Below are 23,967 nucleotides of genomic sequence, written 5' to 3'. Positions count from 1 at the left end.
CAGGAACATAAGAAATCAAGTTGAATGAAGTCTGACAACTATGGCATTGAAGAAACCACATCCATCCATCCAAACTGGTAGGAGGGGTGTGGACATGGAATGGCTGGCTCCATGCCCATGTAAATAAAAATTTGGGAGGTATATCTTAGGAGCAAGGAATCCCAGACCCACACCAGGTGCCCCAGCTCAGGATTCTAGTGCCAGGAAGATAAGTCCCCACAACCAGCAAGGACTGAGTCAGTGGAGGATGCTGCTGAAGCCCTAAGCAATTCATCCTGGGTAAGTCACACACAGACTCGCCTACTCAGACTAGCTCCCTCTGTGTTCCAGCACCAAGGCAGCACCTTGAAGGCACCAGTGGTATACAGGGAGAGACTGAAATGTTTGGCATCAGGGCAAGCAGAGGCCATTGTTCCTCTGCTGAGCCCTCCTCCCGCAGGGCTAGTAGGCTGGTGCCATATCTGAGACTCCATCAACCTGGCTAAAACTGTGTGACTCACCGTGGAGATCCACAGAGGCTCTGCCCCACCCAACTTACAGGCTCACCCAAGGTTCTTTTCCAAAGGAATGGCTGGTCTTTGCTCCTAAATCCTATCAAAGCAGCAGCAGCTGCTTGGGTGATAGGGGAGGTTGTGCCACCAGACACTACAGGACACCTACTACATTAGGCCACATTACCAAGATACAGAGTCAAAGCAGTTTCCTAATATGTAGAAACAAACACAGGGAGGCTGCCAAAATGAAGAAATAAAGAAACATGGGTGGGGCGGGAGGAAACATGGCCCAAATGAAAGAACAGATTAAAACTCCAGGAAAAAAAGCCAAATGAAATGGAGATAAGCAATCTTTCACATGCAGATTTCAAAATACTGTTGATATGAATGCTCAAGTAACTTAGTAAGGACCTCAGAATCACAAAAAAGACCCAGTCAGAAACAAAGGATACACTAAATGAAATAAAGAACAATTTACAGAGCAACAACAGTAGAATGGATGAAGCCATGAATCAAACCAATGATTTGGAACCTAAGGAAGAAAAAAAAAAAAAACCCCACACAGAACAAGAAGAAAATGGAATCTAAAAAAATTAGGATAGTATATCAACAGCCTCTGGGACAATTTTTAAGAAGTCCAACATTCTCCTCATAGGGGTTCCAGAAGGAAAAGATAAAAAGCAAGAAATTGGAAATCCATCTGAAAAAATAGTGAGAAAAAACTTCCTTTATCTGGTGAAGGAAATAAACATGCAAGTCCAGGAAGCACAGAGAGTCCTAATTATGATGGATGCAAAGAGGCCCACTCCAAGACATATCATTAAAAGGCCAAAGGTTAAAGATAAGGAGAGACTCTTAAAGGCAAGAGAAAAGAAGTTAGCTACTAGAAGATTTCCAGATAGGGAGGGGGAGGAAGAGAATGGGTAAAGAGGTAAAGGGATTAAGAAGTCCAAGTAGGTAGTCACAGACTAGCCATGGGGATGTAAAATACAGTATAGGAAAGGGAGTAGCCAAAGAACTTATACCCATGACCCATGGACACGAACAATGGTGGGGGGAGTGCCTGAGGGAGTGGCAGTGCTGGGTGGAGGGGGGCAAAGGGGGAAAAATCAGGACAATTGTAATAACATAATCAATAAAATATAATTAAAAATTAATGTCATGGTGGAAAACAGTTCTATATTCCATTTGACAAATGGTGAAAACATGCTGTGTACAAATGTAAATGTACTCAAGACTTAAGAAAAACATTCAGTTTAAGATTTTTTCAAAAGTTTAGATACAGAAGTAAATAAGCTGAGCCCTTTAACATAAATCAAAGCAGCACTTATAAAATATTTTTCTATTAATTTTTTGAGAAGCACAAAGGCAAAAGAATATCTAACTTTTCATTTGAAGAAAAATTACTATATATAATTTGTGCAGAAATAAATGTTGGTACCGCATGTGTAATGATGATTGTGAGGAAGATGAGAGGGGGAAAATCCTAGTATCTAATAAAAATTTAAAAAACAAAAGGTATGTTATAATACATTCCTATAGGAATGCAGTGAAGAAAAAAACATTGCATATTTAGAACCGACTACATGTATTTTTTAAAGTGTGAAGCTCAAAGCTCAAAGAAATGTTTCCGTTAACTGGAGATTAACCTGCTAAGAACTATCAAGTATTTTTCCCATCTTTTACTGAACTTTTTTTTAGTGTCTAAAGCACTTATCTGCTTTAAATGTGCAATATCCAAAACATAAAACTCGCAGTAATGTCTTTTCATAGGATAAAGGGAATCACAATGATATATTTATTATCTAAGATATAATATATATATTTTCCAATAATATATACATATAATATGTATATCCCTACATATTATATATTATGTGTATTTTCCAATGTATATGTGTGTGTGTGTGTGTGTGTATTCTAATGATAATGGAAATGTGGCTGAATCTCCAAGACCACATCTGAAAGATATTTTCTAAACTAAATCTCAATTATCAAAATGCTTAACAAGAAAGCCCACTGAATGTGTTCATTTAGTCCCAGTTAATTTTGGCTAACCTAAACTTTCTGCAGTCATTCTTTAAGTATTTGTTAATCACCTACCATGTGCTAGGTAACAGAACTACACTGGAGAGTAAAATAATGACATATACTGGCCATTTGCTTTATATGCTCTAATATTAACCAGTGTATAAACTTTCAGAATCTTACAGTATTAATATTTTCTTATAAATGTTTCCCAAAATGTATATTATTTGGAATCAACAACTCATAATTCAATAATATTCCAAAGAGAGGCTCTAATAACTAAGAAGGTTATCTGGCACAGAAATATGCCAGCAAGAATGAAACAGATATAATCTATTTCAGTAATCTTAAATCACACTGCCAAAATATGGAATTTAATGTCTTACATAATGCCTAAAGTATTTTTCTTTTAATCTATTCCCGATTGCCTTATTATATTAAAAATAAAAGAATTGATTTTTATATCACTTGGCATTTTATGTGCTTTGATAGAATACATTTTGCTTTATTAAACCACAATGTGTTTAGGCAGCACAAATGTATTAATATATGCATCTTAAAAGTGAAGATATTTCTCGCCAACAGTTTTAATTCCCATAATCATCAGAAGCTCTAAAAGTACTATAAACCGGTAAACTGGTAAGACATACAGATGTCTTATTGTGACCTTTCACTTGTCCACCAAATGCATCAGTATCTTTATCCTAGTCATATCTGGGGTACATATAAATACATAAATATCATGTGTCCCATTATTAAACATAAATGTATAATTTCACCAAGTAAAAATTGCACATTTAGGTAAGCAAAACCATAAAATCCTCCATGTAAAGGGTAGGAATAGGAGGATAATTGGGAATGACTACTAATATGTACAGGGTTTCTTTTGGGGGTGATGAAAATGTTCTAAAATTAGACTGTGGTGATGGCTGCACAACTCTGAATACACTAACAGCAACCAAATTGTATGTTGTAAATGGGTATTACAGTATATAAAATATATCTCAATAAACCTGGGGGGTAGGGCCTCTATATAAAAAAAGTCATCAAGTTCCAGTCTCTAAAAGCATCCATAGGTATAAAACTATTGTTTCCTTTATTATATCATCCATCATTTTATTGACTAAGGAAGCTATCGATTGCCAAGTTAACAATGGAAACTATAACACTCCATCTTTGAACAATAGCATTATACATCAAATCATTCAGTTCTGCCTAAGTCAATGGGCACCTTAAACAGTTACGACTTCACATAACATTAATACGGCTAATCACTCCAAAAAACTCTACAGAGGTTCTTATACCTGGTAGTCCAAAATGCTGAATCCCAAGCCTTTATGATCTTTTACTAATTCAACAGTCTTGACTTCAGGAGACCACAGTGCTAACTCCCCATCATCCTCTTCTTCAATGTTGACATCTACATTGTGATCAGCCTGAAATACCAAAGAAAATAAATGCTTCGCAACACTGTTCTTTGAATTCTGAAAAGAACATATAAATAATCTCATTGCTTCTTCTCAAACTGGGGGCTCTCTTTGGCATGCATAGTTTTTCTATCTAATCTTTTTAAAAGGACATGCACTGGAGCATATACACTCTAGTATAAGATTTTTGTGAAAATTCAAGCACTTAAAAATGCAGATTGTTCACATTAGGTTTTTTTTTTAATGTAAAGTATCCATTTCATTCAAAGTATTAACACTGACCTCTTATACTTCAATGAGTTCTGTCATCCCATTAGAAGCATAAAAGGAAAAATATGCAATTTAAGAAAAAATGAAAACATGATACAAAGTCAAAGCTTATAAGACATTTAAGTAGCAATACCTGAATTCGTAATTATAGTAGAGAGAGAGAGAATGCCAACACAGAGAGAGGCCAGGACAGGACACAGAGAAACCACTTCTGTTGTCTCCTAGAAGTTTTCAAGAAAAACTTTACTAGAAAAATAAGGCTGAAAAAAAATTCCAAGTCTTTGGGAATCATGTAAGTCTAAAAACAAATAAAATTCACTGACATGAATTAATGGAAATCTCATCTTGGAGGAAGTACATCAGCACAACTATCCAGTACACTGGTCCTGAGTTATTTCCCCTGACCTCACACCCCAAATCCTGCTATTCCAGGCTTCCCCTCCTCTCAGGGAAAAGAGTCACTGCCACATGGAATTCTTGGAAGCTAAAGGATACAGGGTCAACGAGTTAACTACGCAGAACAAGAATAGCTGCTCCAGTCTTCTTCTGCCTTTACACTATTAATAGCACTGTATTGTTGTTTTTTATATGATTTAACTTCCCTAAAATACTTTGAATTTCCATTTGAAGCTCAAGAATTATATTCTCTTTTTTGTAGCCCTAGCAACTAACAAAATGCCTGACTCACAGGCTAGGATGAGAACTCTGAGCAGGCTACCATAGAGTTTACCATGGTTATTCACTCAACCCACAGCAATGCCTGGTTCAGCACAACCACTCAACAAATATTTGATCAAGATATATTAGAACTGATCAAATACAAATCACCCATCCTTAAATAGGTTTTCCATGCAACTCTCTTAAAATAAAGCTACAGATAAAGTAATGATTTTTAAAAGTAAACTTCTTAAAACTGTAGGTTTTATTTATCCTGATAAATAAAAGTGTATTATTTCTACAAGTATAATTTTGAATGACCTATGTAAGAAAATCCACTTAATGGAATCAAAGTTGGGGGGAAAACCCCCTCTAACATGGAAGAGTAAGTAAGGCACCATAGCTAATACAAAAACATGTTTTAATTAGGGTTGGTCCAAACCTCAAACTGTTCCTGCAGGACATGGAAAGTCAATACACAATTCATGGTGGATTGAATCTAAACATGGGAACAATTTCTTGGTTCTTGAATTACAAAACTTGAAATTAGTGGAAATGTTCTGGATCAATAACCTCTGTATATATCAGCCTGATGTGAGGAAATGACATACTTAAAAAGAAAACACTATACCTTCCAATAAAAAGCAAAGTTCCAATGGCTAATACAATATGATTGATGTTTTACCAGGGTATTTAATACCCTCACTGATTAATAAGCATTAGAATTTTGGCTGAGCTGCCTAACCAGATAGAGTTTAAAAACCTAAGATGGCACTGGGATAAATGAAAATAGAGACAGATGGAAAAGACAGCCAGCATTTAAAAAAAAAAAAACAACACACATACAATTATAAAACCCAGGTTTATAGAAATGTCAAGGCATCTAAGGTACACAAGATAATATTTTCCAACCTGAAATATATCACTTTGATACAATTAATTCTGCATAACTCCTCCATTTACAGAATGGAAAGCAATCAACTAATGGGCAGCAAGGCTGACATTCAGCATAATTCAGAGCTGTCGTTTACCCATTGTGGTAAAGTCTGACAGATGGGAGGATAGAGTCAGCAAGCTGGGCTGGTGATTTACACACCCTATAAGATTAGATTACAAGCATTTTTATCAACCTTCAGAGGTAAGCCATCACCCACACTGAGTTTTAGTAAAGATAGTAAGAATCACAAAATTGTGGCATTTGAGTCCCTTCACTGAAGTATGTTTTACTAAAGATAAACATTTAAAAAGAGATTCTCCATAAATAATTTACCAAGCATTTCTTATATGCCCAGTACAGAATAAAAACACTATGAAATACAAAATAATTTTAAGATATGACCTCTGCCCACAGGAGCTGACAGTTTTCTGGTAAAAACAAACTTAATCATAAGTATCTGTGACTCATAATTAAAGTCACAGTATCTGTGACATCTGAGCTCCTAAAGGACAGTGCACGTCCTTTAGGAGATCAGAAAACAAACATGGGTGAACTGGAAGAGCCAACTTTTACTGAGCATGTTCCACATGCAAGGCGTTGTGCTGGGAAACTTTGCACACATTGCTTCATCTCTTCCTCACACAAACAGATGAGGTGGGTAAGTACTCTAAGTATCCCCACTTTTCAGAGGAAGAATATGAACAAAAAGTCAAGTTATTTGCTCAAAGATTCACAATCACTGTGTGGTAGAGCAGGATTACAGTCCCTGTGTTTTCAAATTCAGACCATAGGAGGTAAAAGGAAAAGTCCCATGATCTAAACTTTTGTTAATAGAATTATAATCTAAAGAGTCTGGAAAGGTAGAAGGAGCATAACAGATAAGGTTACAAATGGCGTAAGATGACAAAGCATGTGCCCAAAATAGTTTTCATAATTACAATGCTCTTTTAAAAAAGAGTTCCAAGAGCATAGAAAGTGTTACTTTATTCTCTGACCTTCTAGAGTTTTTCACAGCAATTTTTAGAATTACTTCGAAATTGGTCATAGATCTTGATATTTTTAAGGTTCTGGAAAAGGGGAAGTCCATTAGATATTCAACACTCATCAATGTCTTAAACTTATTAAGATGAACTGAGTTAAACTGGGAGCCAAAAGTAATAAGCCCACGCAAACACTAAAAAAAAGTTCTCTAAAATCAAAGTGCATGCACATTAATGTCACCAATATTTCAAGGGGGAAAAATGTTTATTACATTAAGTGAGAAGTAACAATTTGAAAGTTATGCATTGTTGCCATTGAAAGCTAATGTAGTCAAATAGAAGACAGGGGAAATATTTTCCCCTGTCTTCATATTGTAATACACCCTCTGGGGCATCCTTGGTGAATGGGCAGGCCTATGGGAACCGCAGTGCATTACTCTAGTACCTCCAGCTCAGGAAGAGAGGCTTCAGTGGTCCTTGGTTCATCTACAGAGGCTTCATCATCAAACAACCGGCGACAGCAAACCAACGTAAAGGGGGGTGGCACTTCTTTAAGAAAGGAGACTGCTTCTCGACGCGATTTCCCATAGAGCTGCACACCATTGACCTACGAAGACAAAGGTAAGTCAGAATGAAGGAGGCTCCAAATGAAAAAAAAACAACAACTCTGGTTTACATCAACCTATCAAAATGAAAATAGGGTACTGTTTTACTTTCCCTGTATACAAAGGACCTAAATTTCACATTATTTTAATAGTAACTAAAAACATTAGAAATCCTTAAAATTTATAAAAACTGAGGCTAAACTTTCAACAAACTTGGGTGAATAAACTAATGTGTACAGAATATTTGGCTGAGTATGTGATCTGCCTAGCTTTTCATACCTCCATGCTTTCCCCTTTCTACACTCCAATGCTACACACTTCTATCTATCTCTCCTTAAACACATTAAATATCGTTTACAGCCTTAAGACCATTTCCTGTCATTTTTTCATTTTGTAAGGACATCACTATAGATATTAACACTAATTTTAAGGTTGTTAATAGCTGTTGAACTTGCAACATGTAGGTAACAAAATCTAGGCTACTAGGCTGTTAAAATTTAGCCTCAGTTCACAAGTTTCTTTTATATCCCATAAGCTCTTAATACCAGACCAAGAGAAATCACTTCTTTTGAAAACTGCAGGACTTCCGGCAACATGCAGGAATAGGTGGACGCACCGTACCTCCTCACACAACCAAGATTAGAACAACAATAATTTACAACAATAATTTACAGACAGAATAACACCCAGAACCAACAGAGGATTTATCTGAATGGAAGTCGGACAGCCAAGAAGTTGAAGTAGACCCATACATCCAGACTGGTAGAAGACGAGCCGGGCGGGCGCGGGTCGGCGGCGCACGGAGCTCATGGAAAATTTGGCATGAAATTGGCGTGACAGCCACCCGGGGCGCAAGAACGCAGCGGTGATGCCTGACTACGCAAGCTGCGGCTGGCGGACCCAGTGAGGCAGCGATTGTGGACCAGGGCAGAGCTGGCAGCCCAGGATCCCAGAGAAGGGTCTGAGCCCAGGAGAACGGAACTACCGTCATTGTTCCCTCCTGCCCCCACTCCCGCCCCTGCCCCCGCTCCCGCCCCCACATATAACATCACAATCTAGCGACTGGGGTGCCCAGCCCCGGTGAACACCTAAGGCTCTGCCCCCCACCGTAACAAGAGCGACCAGACCGGGAAAAAAAAAAAGGAGAGACGGGGAAAGACATGTTTCCAACAGAACAGATCAGTTCCCCAGGACTCATCCTTTTGAGCGACCAAGAAATAGCCAGTCTATCAGATGCACAGTTCAAAACACTGGTGATCAGAAAGCTCAAGGAACTGGTTGATTTTTGGGCGCAATTTAGATGAAAGGATGCAGGTTACCATAAAAGAGATGCAGGAAGATATGTGGAGGAGAGCCAATAGTGAAAGGAAGGAATCTGAGTCTCAAAACAATACAGTGGACCAGAAGGAAGATAGAATCAACCAAGCAGGAAAGCATGATGAAATAAGAATTCAAAAAATCGAGGAAAAGCTTAAGAGCATCCAGGACACCTTTAAATGTTCCAACATCCGAATTATAGGGGTACCAGAATGGGAAGGGGAAAAGCAACAAATTGAGCACGTATTTGAACAAATAATAAAGGAGAACTTCCCCAATCTGGCAAAGGGAACAGTCTTCCAAGAAATCCAAGAAGCTCAGAGAGCCCCAAAAAAGTTGGACCCAAGACACACCAAGGCACATCATAATTACATTAGCCAAGGTAAAAACGAAGGAGAGAATCCTAGAAGCAGCAAGAGATAAGGGGACAGTCACCTACAAAGGAGCTCCCATCAGACTGTCAGCTGATTTCTCAAAAGAGACCTTACAGGCAAGAAGAGGCTGGAAAGAAATATTCCAAGTCATGAAAGACAAGGACCTACATCCCAGATTGCTCTATCCAGCAAAGCTCTCATTTAGAATGGAAGGGCAGATAAAGTGCTTTTCAGATAAGGTCAAGTTAAAGGAGTTCATCATCACCAAGCCCTTATTTTATGAAATGCTAAAGGGACTTATCTAAGAAAAGAAGATAAAGAAAAGACATGTATAGTAAAAGGACAGCAAACTCACAATTATTAACAACCACACCTAAAGCAAAACCAAAAGAAACTAAGTAAACAATTAGAACAGGAACAGAACCACAGAAATGGAGGGCACATGGAGGGTTAGCAGCAGGGGGGTGGGAGGAAGAGAGAGGGGGAAAAGGTACAGAGAATAAGTAGCATAGAATGTAGGTTGAAAATAGATAGGGGGAGGGCAAGAATAGTACGGGAAATGTAGAAGCTAAAGAACTCATAAGTATGATACATGGACATGAACTAAAGGGGGGAAACGTGGGTGGGAGAGAGGGTACAGGGTGGAGGGGAGAGAAGGGGGGAAATGGGACAACTGTAATAGCATAATCAATTAAGTATATTAAAAAAAACTGCATAGAACTTTGTATCAGTTCTATTCTCACATGCTATGCTGACACAGTTATCAATTGTAGAAAGTGTGTCAGATTTCAAATTATTTTTGTGTCCCATGTTTAACAGAACAAAAAGGTAACCACCTATTCCTTAATGAGTAATGTTTATCACCCAAATTATCTAAATTTCACATTCTTTTTAGTGTATAATAACAACATTTTGCACCAAAGATGATTTATAAAGATGTCTATTCTAATTTTCCATATATGTGACTTTAGCTCAAGGACCTCTGCCAGTCCTGACTAAAAGTCCCAAAAAGCTAATTTGTCTGGCTACTCTCAAAAGGCTGCGGCATGAACACAAACCAAGCAACAAATAATCTTTTCATATCTCACTCTACCTTCCTAGGAGGGCTCAGCAACATTACTAGTTTTAAAGACATTTCTGGTCTAGTGTTTACTTCTGACAGGTGCAACACTGATGTCCAGAGGCCTGGCAGGGCTGCCTTTCCTGGGAGGAACTTTCCACAGAATCTGTCATTGTTCAGAGAATAAGAGCACAGTGGGTTGTTGGAAGCAGCCCATCAGCAGTTATCTGAGCCCTGAATCAATTGTCCCTGGGAACCACTCTCAGGCCTGTAACATACCAAGTACTTAGCCATCAGGCCAGACAATCTCCCTGCCTCTTAATTATTTACAAAGAAATCACCACATAGTAAAGAGACCCATATGTGCTGCAGGGAGCTAGCCCTAGTGGAAAAGCAAGTATCCCCCAAGACTTTGACTAATGAAAGGGCCCAGGAGACAGCAAGCTCAGCAGCAATGAAGGTATTCCTTGAAAGAATTACACACCGATCTACATCCAAAAATGGGCAGGGAGGTACCCTTCACTCCTCACAACATGTCCATGGTACCAACTGGCACCACAGCACAGAAAGTTCTAAAACCAACCAAATGGGTAGTAACTTACCCTGAAAAATAAAGCAAGCACCTACAATGAAAGCATGAATTCTACCCATACACAATATTAGTTGGTGTTTCACACTACTTCAACAAATTAAACACTTTTCAGGTTTTTATCTTGGAGTACATTTAAATATTTATTTGGCTCATTATTTATTTATTTGAATTGTCTCCAATTATTATGGCAGTGCCTGGTAGTCCTCCTCACTGCACTCTGTCTCTAAAGGGATTGGTCACATTTCCCATTACCAACTCCTATCTAAGGGGATTTACGGCTGCTGTAAATAGCTGCTCTGGGCTGAGACTTGGCACAATGTTCTAACCCCAAAGCATATTTGTGTTTCTGGTTTTAAACTCTAAGGAGTACATTGCACACACGCGCACGCACACACACACACACACACACTTGAAGTTCAGGAGTTTATTTGGGTAACTTTACAGAGATTTTTAAAAATTATTATTTCTACATTTGGTTACTCAAAAGCAGCCAACTTGTATTTTAGAGTTCACAGTTATTTCTCTAGGTCTTTCAACTTGAGATCCTCAGAAGTGCTGTCAAGTCTCAACTGTTCAGACTGACTAGAAAATGCACACACATGTGTACTCATTTGCAGAATACACAATACCATACAAGTATTGTGCCACTACATTACCACATTCAATCCTCACTCTGCCTATCACATAAAGACTGCTTATGCCTTTCCACAGTGATAATATTGCCAACATCTCACAGTGAGATAATGCTTTAGAGTTTATATGGATGACACTCCATTAGATCCTCATGAACACATAGCAAAGTAGGCATTTATTGATGAAGAAACTGATTCTCAAGAAATTAAGTGACATGGTTACACTGTGGCAAATTCAGAACCAAAAGCAGCTCTTCTGACTTGTGAATCTGTGCTTCTTTCTGTACCCCAAGTTCTTTCACCAAAAAATCTGCACTTACAAATTCATGTTTTCATGCTACCTTATCATACCATGTTCTATTACAAGGTTGAAGGCCTTTGGAATTCTAGTCTTGGCTAAGGTACAGAGGACTCAGTTGATGGCTGGGATCATTTATACTTGGTCTACTCAGATCCAGCTAACATTTCTTTATCTCCTACCACATACTAGTAGTGAATTATACACCAAATTATACACTAAAAATGCTTAAAGTGTAAATTACATGTTATGTATATTTTACCACAAAAAAAGTGAACTGATTTTGGCTCATATTTCCACATCTCCCAAACTAATATATCTCATTTCTCCATATCTAACAACTACATATTACACAGATGGTTTCCAAATGGTCTCTAATCTACAGACTGCCATGTGTGATAATCACAAAGCTATGCCATGTACCCAGCAAATCAGAAAGATATGATTCAGAGCAAATAAAAAACCATAAGTGATATAGTAAAACCTAGAGCATTAATCTGCCAATAAGCATCCCAATATCATTCCATGAACAGCTCTAAAATAACTAACTTACTACATTTTACAAGACTCCAATGTGCTGCCCTCCCAAACCTATGGCAGAATTTGATGACAATTAGTCATAGCCCTTTTCCCCTCTAACCTTAAAATCCAACATACTCTTCTAGGTGGCCAGACACTGCCAAAAAAAGTGCAGTTTCACTCAACAAAAAACCTATTTGGGAGCTTTGTCATTCCACTTTGAGAAAACATAAATTTTAGAAAGAAATTTCTATAATCAAGTCTTGTGGGATTCTAATCTTGGCTAAGGCTACTAGGCTGATTCTGTTAAACCCAAACTAGGGTTTCTTGTGGTTCCTTAACTCTTGGGAAAAATAAATTTCTTCTATGCAGTCTTCTCTAAGTTTGACCATTCCCCACATCTTTCTTTAGGAGCTTACAAGAGTGAGATATATTTAATAACAGTAAAAAAGGAGTTAGAAAACATGAACTAAAGTTATCATCCTACCAGTATAAAAAGTTGGAGGAAATCAATGCCTTATTTTCTTATACGTAAAATTAGTGGCTTCAGTATTGATTGGTTTGTTTATTGTGTCTGTTATAGAACTTTCCAATTTAACAAAATCTCCTGAGAAAGTCAAATCAAAGTAGAAGTGTTCTAGAATTGCTCTGATTGAATAGCACCTCGGGAGCCTGAGTGAGCCCACTAGAGGCTGCCATGTTGGAGCGAGGGAGCCCCAAGGAGACAGTCTGAAAATCGGTCAAGAACAAATAAATCCAGGGTCATCCAGCTCTAATCTTGATTAGAAATAATCGATAAAACCTGCAAATACATATTGCTTCATGTTTCTAAGGGTCATGAATTAGATTCTTAAAAAGAATTTTGCACCCTGGCTGGTGTAGCTCAGTAGTTGAGTGCGGGCTGTGAAGCAAAAGCTTGCCAATCCAGTTCCTAGTCAGGGCACATGCCTGGGTTGCAGGCCAGGTCCTCAGTGGGGGCTACGTGATAGTCAACCATATATTAACATTTCTCTCCCTCTCTTTCTCCCTCCCTTCCCTCTCTAAAAATAAATAAATAACATCTTTTAAAAAAAAGATGTTATTTATTTTTAGAGAAATGGGAAGGGAGGGAGAAAGAGAGAGAGAGAGAGAAATATCCATGTGCGGTTGCTAGGGGCCATGGCCTGCAACCCAGGCATGTGCCCTAACTGGGAATCGAACCTGCAATGCTTTGGTTTGCAGCCCACACTCAATCCATTGAGCTATGCCAGCCAGGGTAAATAACATCTTTAAAAAAAGAGTTTTGCTAAAAAAATACTAATTATGCTATCAAACTAAAATAGGGCATTAACTTATTTCTTAGTAATTTATTTAAATAATCACTCAGACATCTCAGAAGATGGGGAAAATGAAGTTAAAGCATAATATCTACTTCCTTTATCATCACATAAACTGCTTATATTTTACTCTTTTATTTATCTTTTCCGGCTTCACCAAGATATAATTGACATATAACGTTGTGTAAGTTTAAGGTATATAATGTGATCATCTGATGTGTGTGTATGTGTGTGTGATTACTACAATAAGGTGAGTTAACAATTCCATCATCTCACAGCTACCTTGAAGTACACACATACCATATTAACTATAGTCACCAAGTTTTTTTCATTCTAAGTAGGTCACATTTCACTGGAATTGGCGATAATATAACTCAGGGGATTTCTGGTGGGAACATATTCTCCTGGAGCTTAAAAATTCCTGTCTACTTCTTTATAAATTTTACCTCAAGAAGCTCATCCTCTGGCTGAAAGAGGCTCAGTGTATCAACAGGACCACCTGGAGCAATTGAAGAGATGTAATGGTGCCCATCAAAGGAATCCACTTCCATGCCAAGCCTCAGAGTGTGAATGGGCAGGAGCTGCAACAAAATGCAGAGCAAAAACATTAAACACCACAATGACCTGTCTGGCTGTTAACTCTCCAACAAGTACTTGATAGAAAAGTCCTACCCCTTGAACCAGATTATCAAAATCCAAAAAGAGGACAATGTGGGAAAAGTAGCCTCAAGTAAAATATGAAGTTGCTTGACTCTTATTCTGACTCCTCTTTTCATTTTAGATTCCCTGAGAATAAAGAAGCAGACATACAAAGTCCTACCGTCAGATCTAAGCCCTAGGCACTCCAAACTTCCCAGTACTGATTCTGTTTCATTCTTCCACAGAGCTTCCCATCTCCTAGAACACCCTCACTCCTCTTTATTATCTAATTAACTTCCATACACACTTCAATACCACAAGTGCCATTCCATAAAGTACTTCCTGATATCTGAGTGAACCCACCTCCTGCGGGGGTCCGGTCCGATCCTGTGCACACTGCCATCACAGCTCACTACAGAACTGTGTTTAAAATTTCTGTTTTCCTGATTGTTCCCCCTGCCTGAGTGCAGAGTCACATCTCCTCTCTGTAACCTCAGTCCCTGAGGTAGTACCAGGCACAAACATGGGCTCATTCAGTGTTATTTGACTCTAATAGAAAACACTTTTTTTATTTTTTAAAAAAATGTTATTTGAACTAATCCATGAGAGATGGCACCTCATTCAAGATGTCCTTCTCCATCTCATAAACTTAAACAAAAACAACTTCTGATTTGTGGGGAGGTATGGGTGTGTAGTAAGAGGTAATCATTATTCCAGTCTAAGGTCTTGGCTTAAAAGGAATTACATGAGCTAAGAAATGAATCAAGAGCTAAGAAACTAGCCAATGTCACAGGAAAGAGATGAGTGTCCTGGTGGTGTTTGCTGCAAAGTTCAAAGGCATTCACCAAACTCCATTCCTTTGACTTTCAAAGACTGAGCTAACAATCATGACTATATAAACTCAAATATGGTAAATGATACTAATTATGATCAATATTTCCTGTATCAATAGTCCATTTATCTAAGAACACCAGGCCTACCCCAACTGTATATTTGATAAGGAGAAAACCCTACACGAGGACACAATGCATCCACAACATGGCTCTTTCTCTTTTATTCCCTATTCTCTGTGACCCCTGGGCTTGTCACCTCCCTTAGTCACCTGCTCTGAATCCACAGAGTTCCACAGGCCTTGCCTCAGACACCACCTGGGGCTCATCTCCCTCCCACTGCAGACACACAGGCAAATGTGAAGTGGCAAGCAGTCCAGGTGACTAAGACCTCAATGACTTTAAATAGGCATAAATGACTTTTGGCCCTGGGCTAATTTCCTGAAAAGTAAGTGCTTTTGACCACCAAGCACCTCAAGTCTACAACCACCTTTGGCAATAAGATGTTCCAGCTCTCCAAATGAAAGGTCTAGATTGTTTTTACTCTTATTCCCTCTCCGATTTCTTTATTTCCCACTGCTACCACCTTACTCTCTCCTCTAGTCGCTGTACCAAATCTGTATACTGAGCTAGATGACGACATTGCTGTCATTTTCTTCAACAGTGAAAGGTGAATAAAAACTCTCAGAGCAATGCCTCTGTGATAACAACTTATTCACCCATCTCAGCCAATTCTCTTCCTTCCTTTGTTTATGAGCCAAATACTGGCAGAGAGTGGTCAGGGGGTCTGCCTGTAAGTCATCTGCAGTGGGGTACTGCAGCCTACCACTAAGAGCAGGTTGTTCAATTTTCAGAAATTTTGCAAACCAGTTGTTAAATATAGCCAGTATTAAAAATTAGATTATATAAGGTTACAATTAAATAAATACTAAAAATAAATATAATAAGTATTCAAAATCTATCACTTCCTAATTATTTTTAACATTTTATCTGTGTTCTTGAAGTGACTTCTGTTCTACATGTATGATAAAAATACTCTCTGAGAACTTAGAGACTACTGAAGGGGTGAACAACTGAAAGAGATGCAAGGACTGATTTGTTCAGTTGCTGAATGCAGCTGGATTGGGTAAAGAAACCGTCCCGCCCCCACAGAGAAACCTGCAACAATGAAGTGCTACTTGGAATCCTTTCCGACGTAGCCTTCAGTGATGTCATTTCGGTAGCTTAAAGCCTACCAAAATGTAGGATTGTTACACCACACATATGCTACAAATTGGAACTGCTTTTTAAAAAAATTCTTTTTGAGAGTTAGATTGGATCAGCATAGTACTCATCTGCAATTTAGGTTGCTTCCTAGCATATATTTACAGGATATAAACTATGTGCAAGGATTTGAGCTGTGAGCTACAATTATAGAGTGAACGAAAGAAACTGTCTCTGCCTTCATGAAACTAACATCTAGTGTGGAGACACACAATATATAAGCAAGAGAGAAAGCAGATACATGCAAACAAAAAAGTAAACAAACAATTCACCAGCGAACAAGTAAAAAATAAATAAATAATTATTTGTTGTGATAAGTGCTACAAAGGAGCTAATATGGGTCAAGACATCAGGCATAGCTGGTGCAGGCCATTTTGGAAAGTTGGCCAAGAGCAGGTTTCACAGAGATGGGCACACGTTTAAATTGAGACCTGAAGGATTAGAATGAATCAGCCCTACAAAGAGCCTGCTGGGGGACTCCTTGTGGGGGTAAGTGAAAAAGATTAATCTCTAAGTTTTTGGTCTGAGTAACTGAATAAATAATAGACTGTGGTAGCAATTTCCGCATAGAAATGTGTCCAAATTAAAACAAAGACATTGCTGTACACACAGGGATCTTTGCTACTTATAAAACAATGTGCCCCCCATAAAAAAAAAGGATTAAGGAGGGAACTGATTCCAATCTCCCGTTCCAGCCCTTTATCAATCCTGCTCTATTCACATGGTTGAACCGCAGCCCTCTCCTCAAATCCGAGGAATAGCAGGCATCAAGAATAAGCTGAAGCACGGAGGAACAGCAGAGGCTCACCATGGAGTCCCTTGCCCACCAGACACAAGGCTCCACCCTTCTGGGCTATTCCAGCTCATAGCTATAAACACCACGTGCTCCCTAGAAACTTAAACCACAAGCAAACACACATGCCCCATCTTTAATCATGCTGAGCAAATAAACCAGAAATGATGTTTACAAAGTCTGTCAGTCTGAAAGAGGCCTACCTAATATTAGTTCTGAATCTAAATCTGAGTGCAGCTGGGTTTCTGAGACTTTGCATTACAGTGCTGCGGGCCTCTCTGCAGGAGGAGGACTGTTTAATTACCTGTCTCAGCTTCATTTAGCAACCAAACAAATCAACCATTTCGCCTATCTCTGTCCACCCCTTTGGTATTCTGAGATCCTAGAGAACAGAAAGTGCTAAAATGACAGGAGCGGCTGCAATAGACAGATGATTGACATCTTCACACACATGGCCTGTAATGCTTTTTGATGCTTATTCAATGCACTTTGCAAGGGGTCCTATTGTAATTGACAAAACTAATGAGCAGCAGGATTGTCATGATCCTGATATGAAGAGGAAAGGATGCAAGGAAATGTACCCAAGGAAAGTGTGGCCATGGAGTGATTTACCGTCAGTGCTAAAATGATAAAGATCAAAGGAGGCCTTTAACCCATGAGTTGGAGAGATCTGTCATGAAACAAACCACAGCTCATTCACTGCACTAAAAGCTCTCCTTTTAGGCCCCTAAAACAAGATATCAAAATGCTCAAGTAGGAATATAAATGATGTTGTTCAGGAAGAAAAAACACTTCTGGAAAGGAATATGTATGTCAGTGGGATGGTGGAGAATACTTCCAAAAATGTTGAATTCAAAATGGAACAGAAAGAACCCCATAACTAGTTCTAATACACACACACACACACACACACACACACACAGAATATTAAATTTATGTTTAAAGATTAGGTGGAAAGAGGTACTAAATTTACCACAAATAAGAATCAAGCTTTCCAAGAACAGGCTACAACTTCTAAACTAAGGGAGAAACAGTATGACGACCCCCAGAGTTAGGTGTGTTCACCCAGGCGATGCAAGACAATTCGTCGTGGCTTGATTTACACATTAATACTTCTTACCCATCTGAAAGTTTAATTCTGGATATTCAAAAAATACACACTATGTGCTTTGTTGTACAGAAATACTTTGAAGGTTCTCTTCAGTTTCCTAACACCAAGGTCAAGTGTCAGTTGTTACTTACCATTTGAGATATCATTTATGTTAGTTACCTGTCTGGCCCATGTGATACCTGAGCTTTTGACATCTTATCTAACACTTTATACTTAGGACTCTTTCTCTTCCTTTGCTCATGATATTTCATCCGCCTGGAACAGTCTCTGTTCTTATTTTTGCAAACCCATTTTTCAGAGTATAGTTGAAATACCATCCTTCCAATAAACTTCCTTCATCTGTCCTGAAGAAGTAAGCTCTCTTTCCTTGAAAACACTTTAGGTATTTTAGCACTACCTGAGCAACAATTCTCAATGTAGTGAGGCAAGGAAGGGATCACAGTTTGCTTTGTGGACCTTACCCCAAACCTACAGAATCAGAATATTGGTTAGGAGAAACAAATAGTGTTACAGAACATGGCCAAAGAGGCATACAACATACTATTACCGAAAGGATCCCGCACTAGGTTTGCTTGTCTGGCACTAGAGGAAAGTTGTCTCTCAGTCTCTCAATGCCAGAGATTCGTGAATAGGAAAGGAAATGTTTATTTAAAGCTATACGGACTTAAAGTAGTGACCTCATGTCTTCATTAAAATATCAAAGTCCTTTAGGATACCCACAGACACACACACACACACACACACACACACACACACAGTCCTTTCTTCCCCCTCTGCCTTAATTTGGGGTACTGTATCTCAGGAAAAGAAGTAAATTCAGGCTCCCAACACCATCAGCTGTGTCGTCGGCCAGGGTCAAGCCACGTGGTTCTCCTCTGCAAAGCTGTGGGGGTCTGCATGCACTCTGCCAAAACTGCATTGTTCTCCCTGGCAAAGCTGCAAGGGGTGGGGGTCACCACTCTGCCAAAGCCAAGTGGCGGTTCTCTGCTAAAGCTGCATGGTGATTCTCCCTCACAGGGCTGTGAGAGTCCCACTCTGGGCAAAGCTGTGTGGTTCTCCCCTTAAATGGCTGCCATGTCTGGGTTTAAATCCCTGTACCAATCTTCCTCTATAGCCCCATTTCCGACTCCTCCTACAGTTGGCTACATTTGCTAGCACTCTCATATCCTTTCAGCTTTACTGGGCTGCCATAGTGGGTCTGGGCAGGCATGACCCCATGGCATGGAGCCAGTCATCTCCAAGCTCTCACACAGGTGCTGTAACCAGGGGGAGTTACCTCCCAGTTATGTCTTGGATGGAAGTCGCTTCCATTCCCCTGGCTCAAAGCATGGCCACAGCTAATTAACATATCTATGCAACCAGTTAAAGGTTATAGATATGTTAAATGACCATACCAGAGATTAGCTGCAAAGCTGTTGCTATGCAAAACAGCTCTCCATGTTCCTGCTCCATGTGTCCCATCCCCCAGCTCACACCTGTGGGGGGGGGGGGGAGGAGGGAGAACATCTTATATATCTTAATAATGTTTCCTGGACACCTTGAGTTCTGGACCCCATTCCAAATCCCTATTTGGGGCCCCCCTCTTGGCTGCACCCTGTTATAATGGGGCATTGTATTTTGAACAAACTTCTCTGATTTTTCAGAGACATGGAAAGGGAATGAGAAAGAGGGGGAGAGAAATACTGATCAGTTACCTCTGGCATGTGCCCCACCCCAGGACTGAACCCAGGCATGTGTCCTGACTGGGAATCGAACTGGTGACGCTTCACTTATAATGTCCAACCAACTGAGCCACACTGGTCAGGGCTAATCTGATGTTTCTGATAGGCCATTTGCCCCAGTTGATGACCACTGTTACTATAATTGTTTGAGACCAGCACAGTATATAATTACATGCTTGAGAATTGGTGATAGAGGTTGGTTGCCTCTGCAGAGGAATACAAGGGGACTGGGATGGGAAGGAAACTTATTTTTTGCAGTACACACTTCAGTAACTTTTTAATTTTATGTCTTGTCCGTATATTATCTATTCAAAAGGATAAAGAATGGCACAGACTTAGAAGCCAGATAACCCTTGATTTGTTTCCTGATTTTGACACTTACTAGCTACATAGGATCTTAGAAGTCACTTTATCTGCCCGTTACTCAGTTTCCACCTATTAAAAATGGAAAGGAGGAAATAGCTCCTGACCAATAGGATAATTGTGAGAAATAAGAGAGATAATGTATTTAAAGCAAAGAATTGACCCTGGTAATCAAATAGTAACACCCACTGCAACTCCTGGAGGGCCCAACCATCCCATTACCTTAAAAACTATATTCACTCAAGCAGAGTGAGAAGGAAACTCACATTTTAATGCCCTTCCTAAATCACATTCTCTGAACCAGAGAGAATTATGATTTAGGAGGGAAATAAAGTGAAATCTGTCAGTCTGTCTTGTCAAACCCAGGGAACAGGACTTGGTATTTTCATTCCCCATGACAGGGATATTACTAATGCTCATTCCCTACCACAACTGATGGCCAGCAGAAAGGTCACTGGGATGAGCCTAATGCTTCTCCCTTACAAGGCTGTGATTACCTTACTAGTAAACACCTGCCAAGAAAACAGCCTTAAAAGGGCAAGTCTCCCCAGATGTGGGGAAACTATTCTTGTGTAACAATTAACAGCTTCCTAGAAGCAATACAACTAATGCTCAAGCCACTGTAAACTGCTTTCACTTCCCTTTTTCCTCCACAACTCCATTGGCCCACAATATGTAAAGATGCTTCTTGAATCACAATCTCTTCTAGAGTGATGGCTATGGGGTGGTAACTGAAATGAGCATCTAAAGACAGCTATACCCTTACACGAATGATAGCCATGAAACATGACTTCACTAATCGGAAACCTGATGAGACAGAGGAAAAACCTACAGCTTTGACCTCAGTTGCAGAGGGAGAGGCACGTTAGAGAGAGAGTGAGGAAGGGCCTTTCTAGATCAGGCTTAAAGGATGCATGGTTAAATCCTTCCACAGGTGCTACCTGGCATTGAGAATAAAGCCCAGGCTCACCATGGACTCGAGGCCCTGTAGCACCTGGTGTTCCTCACCTGCCTCAGGTAACAATACTCTACTCTTCACTGAGTTTGACCCAGGCACTCTGAGACAACTTCCATTCCTCCCACATGCTAGCCCTCTCCTGCTGATCACCTGTTTCCTAGCTCACCAGTTCTTATCCCTTTTTTTTTGCACTTGTGTGAATTTAATAAACTTCCCTCAGTGTGGCTTCAAGCTGCCAGGACACTGGCCCTACCAACACCTTTAATCATCTCCCCAGCTCTTCTGCTGAAGTATGTGGCCTTTGCAATGACAGGCTGCTTTGGGAGATTCCCTTCCCTAGAACTTTGTAGAAGCCCAATTGCTCCATATCAATGATGGGAGCTTCAGTCTTGTTTTTGGCAGCATTTACCCATGTCTGCTCACTGACCAAGGTCCACAGTTTATCAAGGTTGACAGCTGGGCAAAAGCTCCAGTTCCTCTTTAAGTGGTCATGACTCACACCAACTTTCCCAAAGTAACCTGGGTGATATTGTTAAGGTTGATCCTGTGATGATGCAAGCCACCAGCATTACCTTAACTCCCCAGGTGCTTCCTGTGCTTGCTGATGCAGCCGTGGCCGTGGCTCACACGGCCCCAGAGTTATCAGGTCTCCCTCAGTCTAGATGGCATTTGAACCTGAGCTGGAAAGACTCCTCCTGGCTCTCTCTCAAAGTGCTCCACCCCTAGGTATGCTCTCACCACCCAATTTGTTCCTTTGCATCACTTCTTACAACCTACAACTATCTTACCAAGTTATTTTTTATTATTATGCCCCTACCCAAACCCTGGATCTAAGCTCAATGGAAACACCTTATCCATTTTGCTTCCCCCATTTGACAACAGTGTGGCACACAGTAAGATCTCAATAACTTTCAGGAATGAATGAATGAATGAATGTGCTCTAAGCCTCAACCTGCCTGTGCTATTACCTAGCTGTATAATTTGAGGCAACCTTCAGTATTCTCATCTGTGAAATGGGTGTGGATGAGAATACACATTGTGAGGATAAATGAGAAGCAAATGAATTAACTAAATTAAACTTCTAACATTAAGGGGATTTTAAAAAATAATTCATCAAAATAAGTAATCTGTGGGCATTTATAATTAATGTAATAAAGTAAATATGTATGATAATGTTATGAGGAAAAAGTGTACTTCCCTTCTCTCTTACATATATTACACAAAAGGTTGGGTATATCAACTATAAACTTGTAAATATATACAGGTAACAAGTGACTATGAAAAAGTAGTGAAATTATGAGTGACTTTTTCTTCCAAGCCAAAAATTTTTTTAAAAAAACATTTTGCAACAACAAAATTTCAATTAATAATTAATAACTAAATGTTTCATAATAGCTACAAAAATTGCTTTTAAAGAGGAGCTTTTAGGGGAAATAAATAGTAATAGAAAAAATACAATAAAATAAATAAATAAATAAATAAATAAATAAATAAAATAAGTTTTTATAGAAAAGGAGACTTGGCCCTGGCTGGGTAGCTCAGTTGGTTAGGGCATTGTCCCATAGTCCAAGGCTGTGGGTTCGATCTCCAGTCAGGGCACATACAAGACTCAGTCAGTGAATGCATAAATAAGTGGGACAACAAATCAATGTTTCCCTCTCTCTCCTCTCCTCTCTCTCTGTAAAATCAATAAATTAAAAAAATTAAAGGAGCCTTTAAAAGGTCACAGACTAAAAGTACATGAAGCATACAATTAGGAAACAAAGCTACCATTTATTGAACGATTCTTATGTGTTGGCACTGAGCTACATTAAGTCATATATGAAATATATTTATATTTAATCATCTATAACAGAGTGTAATCGTTCATACATGGTAGAAAAAAATTAGGCTGCTATTTTACCTCCTAAAGTGTTTCCCCAAATGCCACCGTCTTAATGAGGCCTTCCCTCATTAACCTATCTTGAATTGCAAACTCACATTCTCCTGAACTCCTTCTCCATCTTCCTTTCTTTAATATTCTGCATGGCAAGTATCACCCACACTATACAACATACTTCTTTTATATCATCCCCACTAAAATGTAAGTTCAGTAGGGCAGGGATTTTTTTTTTCTGCTGTGTTCTTTTCTGAAATCCAGCACCCAATAAAGGACCATAGAACAGATATTTAAAAATATATGATAAATGTATGAGTGAATGAATGAATGAAGAGTGAAAGAACAGCTGAATGTACTGATGAGTTTCTATAGGTGGTACTGAAAGTCTGTTCAACTCAAAGCCCTTCCACACCTCTATACTAGAGTTGCTGAGTAATATATATATATAAAATATAATATATATATTATATATATACTGAAATGTTGCATAAAGTTGATCTGGAAAGACAAGACTCGTGATTGGCAAGGATCTAGGGAAGAAAGGTGAGAGGGACATCTTCTGCCTGGAGAAAGATAATGACATTCTTTAAGATGTACACAAAGTATGGTTATGATCCTTTTTTTACTTATTATAGATAATGAGGACAAAGGGTTGTACATGGGAGGACCGACAACTAAAGCTATACTGCATGACAGACAGAGCCTGAGCTCAGCCATGTTCTTTACCAAGGACATCTCTTGATTTCTAATGCTCTACAGGAAGGGAGGCTAAAAAGCTAACCAGGAAACTACTGAAGAGCAAAGCAAAGATTTCAGAGGTGCCAAATGAAGTTCAGTTCCCAGCAGGGAGAGAGACTGGTAAACAGCCCCAGGCTCCTGTGGAGCACTTGGAAAGCTATGTCTT

At 39.2% G+C, this 23,967-nt stretch overlaps 1 protein-coding gene and 1 pseudogene across 6 annotated transcripts in view; both read right to left on the bottom strand.

Moving 5' to 3' along the window:
- Positions 1-23,967, bottom strand: part of PATJ (PATJ crumbs cell polarity complex component) — a 331,922-nt gene that overhangs the window by 249,305 nt on the left and 58,650 nt on the right. For all 6 annotated transcript variants that reach the window (XM_036026193.1, XM_036026198.1, XM_036026197.1 and 3 more), the window contains 3 exons: positions 13,953-14,087; positions 7,239-7,400; positions 3,827-3,958 (listed from right to left, as the gene is read on the bottom strand). In XM_036026193.1, the coding sequence (XP_035882086.1) occupies positions 3,827-3,958; positions 7,239-7,400; positions 13,953-14,087 (429 nt within the window). The remainder of the gene's footprint in view (positions 1-3,826; positions 3,959-7,238; positions 7,401-13,952; positions 14,088-23,967) is intronic.
- On the bottom strand, positions 19,927-22,544 carry LOC118500639 (annotated as a pseudogene).

This window comes from Phyllostomus discolor, chromosome 5, assembly GCF_004126475.2.
Source record: "Phyllostomus discolor isolate MPI-MPIP mPhyDis1 chromosome 5, mPhyDis1.pri.v3, whole genome shotgun sequence".
Taxonomy (NCBI): domain Eukaryota; kingdom Metazoa; phylum Chordata; class Mammalia; order Chiroptera; family Phyllostomidae; genus Phyllostomus; species Phyllostomus discolor.
The sequence above is the reverse complement of the archived record's forward strand: the minus strand, read 5'-3'. Positions and strand labels throughout refer to the sequence as shown.